The 7,450-nt window shown below is 43.9% G+C and overlaps 1 protein-coding gene across 1 annotated transcript; it reads right to left on the bottom strand.

Moving 5' to 3' along the window:
• Positions 1-4,338: 4,338 nt before the first annotated feature.
• LOC144931385 (free fatty acid receptor 3-like) lies at positions 4,339-5,365 on the bottom strand. Its single transcript, XM_078855191.1, has 2 exons — positions 4,445-5,365; positions 4,339-4,386 (listed from the first exon to the last, which is right to left on the bottom strand). Exons 1-2 carry the CDS (start codon positions 5,363-5,365, stop codon positions 4,339-4,341), a joined length of 969 nt encoding a protein of 322 aa, XP_078711317.1.
• Between the last annotated feature and the right edge of the window lie 2,085 nt (positions 5,366-7,450).

Genomic DNA, 7,450 nt, shown 5'->3' with positions numbered 1-7,450 from the left:
GGATCAAATACTTTTTTCCCTCACTGTACAATATCAATTATTTTCTGCTTAAATATAAATGTGGCAGGGCCCAATCCTGTTGGTTCGCTGAGCAAAAGAGAAGAAAATGTCATAGTCGTGTGGTGTGAATTCAGCCTTTCCATCGGACAGAAAATATTAACGCTCCACAAAGTACCCTTTATATACCCCAGCGGAATTATGGGTTGAATCCGTTCCCTAGCAAGGCTTGAACTTAAAACAAAGTAATTGGGATTTCAACACTCAACAACAGCATCATCACGCCTGCCTATATAACAACAGGAATTAGCCACTAAGTGGCGGTGACGTCAACAAGGCGCTTGTGCCAGGCCAGGTGCACTTTAAGGCCACGTTAAGTGTCGAACACCCGCTGGCAAGAGGTCACGGGACAGACCGAGGTGCTATGGGTTGACTGACATCAGTGCACTCCTCTGATACCATTGCACACAAAAGTTGCAGTGGAGGTTCTGAAATGTGCGGGACAATTCCACAGTTGTGGAGCTATTCGTGGGACCAATCTGCAGAATGTTAAATGGTTCTCATGAACACACTTGTTCACGTGTGAAAAACAATACTGGGTAGTGGTGGCACAGTGTTGGGTAGCATTCTGCACTCCGAACCTGGGAACCCGATGTCAATTCCCAACCTATCCTGAGCCTTGGCAGGCCAAGTCTGAACCTGTCCTGAGTCTCCCCCAGGGTTGACTCGGCTTTCTTTGTGTGCGTGTGTGAGTGACAGATGTGAACCGGTTTATTGAGCCCTGTCCAGGGGCAGTAAATTGGGCCTGGCGCCGTGACTCAGTGATGGAGTTCTGTGCCCAGCCGCTGTCTACAATGACTCTCAGCTGTGGTACAAATATTGGATTTGACAATTTTACAGCACACAAAAAAATATTTAAAAAATTAACCCGTAAAAACAAAGTTTTTTACTCTAAATCCTTTATATGCGTGGCAGCTAGAGTCCTCTCGTCCTCTGGCTTGAGATGGCTGCCACCTATGGGTCAGATGATTGTCTGCCAGCATTAAGCAATTGGTAATTAAATATTTTAAAAAATTCCCTAAACAGTGTAAAATTTCAGAAATTTTTTTCACGAAAATTTATTGTCACTCACAACGAGTCTGTGTGGAAAATGTTAGCTCGATTGGATCACGGGAAGTGTGTTAAAAAACGACCGAAATATTTGCACGGTCGTAAGCAAGCAAGCACGCAAGCACGCAAGCAAGCAAGCGAACTTAATATAAAGGATTTAACAAGTAAACCCGTAAAAACAAAGTTTTTCACTATAAATCCTTTATATGCGTGGCGGCTAGAGTCCTCTCGTCCTCTGCCTTGAGATGGCTGCCACCTATGCGTCAGATGATTGTCTGCCACCATTAAGCAATTGGTAATTAAATATTTAATTTGTTTTCCCTAAACAGTGTAAAATTTTGGATTTTTTTTCACGAAAATTAATTGTCACACACAACGAGTCTGTGTAGAAAATGTCAGCTCGATTGGATCACGGGAAGTGGGTTAAAAAACGAGCGAAATATTTGCACGGTCCTAAGCAAGCAAGCGAACTTAATATAAAGGATTTAAAAATATATTCGCCTGTGGAGGACGCGGGGATCGATCCCGCGACCTTTGGCATGGGAAGCAAGGGCGCTACCAACTGCGCTACTCCGCCACGGCCTGTGGAGGGGTTACGCTCTGGGCTCTTACACTCTGACGTTCAGCCAAAGCCATGAATGCGTTCTATTTGAATATATGTAAAATAAAAAAATTTTGCCTAAAAAGTGTACAATTTTGGGAATTTTTTTTTCACGAACAATAATTGTCTGGCACAACGAGTCTGTGTGGAAAATGTCAGCTCGATTGGATCACGGGAAGTGGGTTAAAAAACGACCGAAAGATTTGCACGGTCCTAAGCAAGCAAGCAAGCACGCAAGCAAGCAAGCAAGCACGCGAACTTAATATAAAGGATTTAAAAATAAGCATTAAGGGAAGTTGGTCTGTGGGAGGTTTCTACTTCTGGAACTTTCCACCACAGAAACTTCCATCCATTTTACAAATGTAGCCAAATGTCTGTTCTTTTGGGATTGCATTATTTGTTTTATGTGTATTTAAGTTATTTCCTTATCTGTGGAACCCTTTGTACCAGTGTTAAGATGATAGAATGAAAATTCTTTACCCTTTCCGGAAATAATACTTCAGGTGTTAAGATGTTCAAACACCAAATAGACGCACCTATTGCAAAGCATGAAGTCTGAATTAACCACACATACTTGTGGTAAAATATGCAAACTAAATATGCTTTCATAATGTATTCATGGTCCTTAAAACTGACTGGCCTATACCAGACAGCCTCCTTTATGGCTTTGTCTCGCCGGTGCGTGACCAGAGAACGCGAAAAGGTGACCAGCACAAGGACGATGAAAACGTCAACGCATTAATAACCCAGGTTAAGCTGTTTTAGCTATATGATCACTTTTCCCAGTATAAATACTGGGGAAAAGGTTTGCATTGTCCTTGTGCTGTTTGCCTTTTGGCATTCTTTGGTCTAACACTAGTGAGACGAGGCCATAAAGAAGGCTGTCTTTGGTGTAGGCCAATCAGTATACATAATTATCAAATCATTTTATTTGCATGTTTTACCACAAGTGTGTGTAGTAAATACAGACTTGATAGCTTGTAATTATTGCCAGAAATTATAAAGCCTTTTTCGTCTATATTTCTGAAGTTATTTGTTAAGAATGGGAATTTTTCCATCATGGGCAGTGCCTTACACTAATTATTTTTAACACACACATTGTCATCAAAAGAGGGAGGAAACAGGACGTCTTTGCATACCTTCTGAATACCCACAAGAGAAAAGACCATTAACTCGGGTATTTTCCTCAATTTTATTTAAATATCGCTCACCGTAACATCTGTTGTAAGGCAACAGTGACAGGGGGCGCGAGCTCAGTGGTGTCCAGCCGCACTGTGCGTGCAGTCGCGTGCCTCGCGTGGGGCAGGCAGGGGTGCCTTGGCACCTCCTGGTGGCCAAAGCTATGAGTTGGGAGCCCACTTGACAACCAACCATGAGATATGTTTTCGACAACAGTGTAAAAGAAAAAGAAACGTATTTAAAACGCAGTTTAAATTTATTTTTTATGAAAATGCCTTCATTTATGTTTCACATTTTATTTTTGCCGCACCCCCTGAGCTGATAATGCAGTTATCACGCCACTGTGTGCATGCATCGGCTCATACAAATTGCCTCTCACACCTTACGACTGGAATGGAAATACTGCCACCTGCAAGTCATGTTGACGATGATGGCAGCAACACAACCATTTATACATAATATCTAGACATGCATTTTTAACATGACGTCTAGGTTTACCTTGGATCGTCAGATACAATCTGTTCTCCTATAATGCTGCGTGTTGTTTTCATAACGCGAATTGGATATAACGCGATTAATGTGTATTCGGGAACACTTTTTTTTTATATATGTTGTGTAGGAAGAACGACGCTGAAGCCAGATGTGTAGGGGCTGACGCCGAACTGTTAATTTAAGGGCTCGCGCCTAACTCGGGGGAAGGGCTTAACACAGGGTAATTACCAATCTCCCCAGGGGAAGGGTACTGGGAGTTCCCTACACCCTACCAGGCTATCAGGCTCTTCCCACAACACTGACCGAGGGTTCATCCAACTCGGCCAGCCGGGTAAAGCAGCCCTTTAGCCTGGCTCTCAATCCTGGAGCCCCCTACTCCCCTACCACTCACTCTCATGGCTCTCCGCGAAGACCCCGTCTACGTCACGGGGTCTTCCCTCAAATACCCCGGGTGGCATGACCGTCACTTTTTCTTGACGGCATTCGCCCCGAGGCGAGTGTGACCTGACGTCAGCACTCCACTCCTCAACATATATATAACGCGAATGCGAATTGGATACGACGTGGCTGCCTCGGTGTAGCATCATCATCATCGCACAAGGCAGCGGGATGCTGCTGGATGCTTCTAGATGCTACCCACGCTCCTCAGTCTTTGTTCGGCCTGCGTGCGCATCTCACGCGTTAACGCGGACTGTGCTTTACCCTCTATTATATATTATTTAACGCGATTGTTCCATAACGTGGTGTTCTTCAGGAACGCAACTACCGCGTTACAGGAGAACAGACTGTGTGTGTGTGTGCTGAGCTTAACCGTGAAATTGCTTTAGCGATAAGTTTGTTGTCCTTTCCCCCGCACCTCCGATTAGCTCGGTTGGCTACGTACGATGCAAAAGAAGTTCAACATGCTAACATACATACAAACGAGCCAGCACCCAAAGAAAATTAAATGCCTTTATCTGTTATGGTAGGGTGCAACTTTGCAAACTTTCACCAATGCTGAACAACTGCTTTCGGTTGAGAAAATGAAGCCCGTGATATTTACCCCGATATGTTGAGGGCTGCAACCTGATTTTCCTTAAATTTGCACTTTAAAACGTTAATCAGCCATTTGCGAAGAGAAGGCGTGGCGATGTAAATGATGAGCACGTCAAAGAGGCTGTTGAGGGCGTTGAGACAGAGCGTGATGTCTCGCAGCAAAGCGATGGTGTGTCCCGAAAACGTCGTCGATTTGCTCTGCAAGAATCCCACAACGTGGGTGGAGTTGAACGGAGTGAGACACACCACGTAAATGAATAAATTCACAGCGGTGACCTTAGCCGCCCTCATTTTTTTCTCGTGGCTCACGAGCTCGGTTTTGCCTTTACTGTTAATGAGAACTTTGAGCACATTTCCGTAGGCGAATAACACCGTGAGGAGCGATAAAAGATAGAGGGAAAAAAAGATGTACAGCCTGTAAGGGATTAACAAGTCGTACTCTTCTTTGCTGAAGATCTCGTAGCACCGGAGGACAGGCGCTCCGTTGACATAGGTGGTATTGTCGTAGTTGAGAACGGTGACAGAGTTTACGGGCACGTTGTGGATTGACGTTACGACCATCACCACGAGAGACACGCGCCACGCAGTCCTCGGCTCACGCCAACGCGAGATCCACAGCGGATGCACGATGGCCAGGTAGCGGTCGACGCTGATGACGGCCAGCATGATGAGCGTGAAGTACGTGTTGGTGAAGAAGAGGATGACGTACAGACGGCACAGGATGGTGGGGAGGGTCCAGTTATTCATTTGGGTGTTGTAGTAGATTTTGAATGGCAAGAAGAGCAGGTAGAACAGATCCACCATGGCGAGCGTCAGCAGGTAGATTGACGTTGAGGTCTTCTTCTTTCGGCTCAGCATGACGACTGCCAATCCGTTCAGGGGTGCCCCCAGCGCCACTATTATCGTGTAGATTGCTGGAATCATCCAGTACTGGTAAACAGAGTTATCCATTTTTTTTGTTCAAGTGTGATTTTTTTTATTGCTGAAAAAAAAACAGAACGGCGAAGAACGACGATGAAACAAAACCTGGAAGGGTGTGGATGAAACTTACAAAGAAAAAGCAAGCGGACGAAAGGAATTAAAATTTAAGCTGATAGATACTCATAAAGCAACATTTTCGTCACTTTCCATTGGCCAAAATAGTCCTTAATCAATCAACAAAATATGATGCGCAAGCAGGGAATAAAAAAATATTTCACCAGGATTAATGCTGCCATTAAACCCTAAGAATACACGTATATAGTGGGCTACGAGACAAAGAACATCCATTCGGATCTCTAGCACAGCCGTGTTAACCCTCCGACGTTCGAGATCATGTCTCACGGAAGCAGACACCACGGAGCTACCTCCTAGATCCCTCTGAGCAGTGCCCGATTAAGCTAACACGGGGCCTGTAGCATATGTTATAAAGGGACCCTAAATAAAAAAAAACACGTAAATATTAAAACACACATTTTTTTACCTGCATGGCAAAATAATTTTATTTTTTCCATTTGCTATACAGCCACAGATAATACGACAAATCGCTCACCTTAAACACCCAGTCGTTAATAAAAGTTGATGGGCAGTATAGTCATAGAGCAAGTGCAGATTCACAGAACCGGAAATGATAGCTTGAAAGTAGCGCGGGTTCTTGAAAGTGCGGGACCCGCAGTATATGCTACTTTTGCTACGAGGATAATCCGCCATTGCCTCTGAGTGAGCTCTGATTCACACCCAGTAGAGGGCGGCACTTTCCCACTTCGCATCGATGCGGAGGGCAATCTCAGAATTGGAAAGTGAGGCTGTGAGATGACCTCCAAGCGGCCAACAAGTTTACGCTGTATTGTGATTACGCGAATTCCAATGGACTGTACCTGCGGGTCATTTTACAAATGTGGGAAATCGTGCCATTGTGTCTGTTCACTTACCCACTTGTTATCCGCTCGTTTGCGTGAATTTTATCTCCTCTTGTGCGTGCAATTTAATCCAGGTACTCGTATTTTCTTTCTGTATGCAAAATAATAATAATTATTAATACCAGTCTTTAGATTCAGTTAAGCTTTCCTTGGTAGTACAAGAAGCAGCATAATTAGAAGCAGCAATGGCAACAGCATCATTAGAAGCAGCAATGGCAACAGCATCATTAGAAGCAGCAATGGCAACGGCATCATCATCAGCATGACCATTATAAGTGGACACAGCATTATGATCAACAATCATCAGATACAAAATAATTTTCCTCAGATCTTTTGACATATAGTAGAACTTCCGGTGATGGTCAAACGTTGAACTCCACCATCACCCACAGGAAAGTGCCAATAATAATATGGATGTAATGCCTCTTTTGAGCTTTTGTTACATTTTCTTTGCAGGATTCACGTTTCTGATCCATCTGTCAAAAGGTAAACGGCTCCAGTGAAACATTTTCTTCTTGAGGCGCATTAGTTGGTTCATTACTCTCCATCATGAACTCCAGTTTCACGAATAACTCCGACCATAATCTCATCGGCCTCCCTATTCCATCGTCGTTTGTCTGCCTTCATTAACTTATAAATATCCTTGCAGTGATGTCCTGCTGTGTCCCACTGAGAGATTTCTCCAATCGATTAGTAAGCCCGTTGTACTGTACATAGCTTCCAATGGGAACGCACTGCGGAAAATGTTAGAAGCATCTTCTCTTTCCAAAGAAGGAACTGTCGCAATGAGATTGGGTCGATGAGAGCAGTAAATGACACATCAGAAGAGGAAGCGGACACTGCGATTGCCTGATTCGCTGTCACCAAGCTGAAAATCTGAACCGATTTTGGAGAAATAAAAGCGTAAACGTGCAACAGAGGGGGGTTTTGCCATCTCAAATTTTCCGAAGATGCGATTATTTCAAAAGGCGTGACATCTTATTACGAGGGTTTGTTGAAGAACTTCGAAAATATGACTGCAATGTTGGGCTAAAGATAAATATCAGCAAAACAAAAGTCTTTCTATTCTTTTTTAAAGTTTATTTCACCAGGTAATGCCCACTGAGCTACATAGCTCTTTTTCAGAAGTGGCTTGGCC

The sequence above is a fragment of the Lampetra fluviatilis genome, chromosome 4 (genome assembly GCF_964198595.1).
Source record: "Lampetra fluviatilis chromosome 4, kcLamFluv1.1, whole genome shotgun sequence".
Taxonomy (NCBI): Eukaryota; Metazoa; Chordata; class Hyperoartia; order Petromyzontiformes; family Petromyzontidae; genus Lampetra; species Lampetra fluviatilis.
Note: the sequence above shows the minus strand (reverse complement) of the source record. Positions and strands in the feature narration are given on the sequence as shown.

Coding starts and splice junctions, on each gene's coding strand:
- LOC144931385 (XM_078855191.1), bottom strand. CDS start 5,365: ATGGATAACTCTGTTTACCAGTACTGGATGATTCCAGCAATCTACACG. Junction 4,387..4,444: donor GCAAATTTAAGGAAAATCAG/GTTGCAGCCCTC, acceptor CTCAACCGAAAG/CAGTTGTTCAGCATTGGTGA.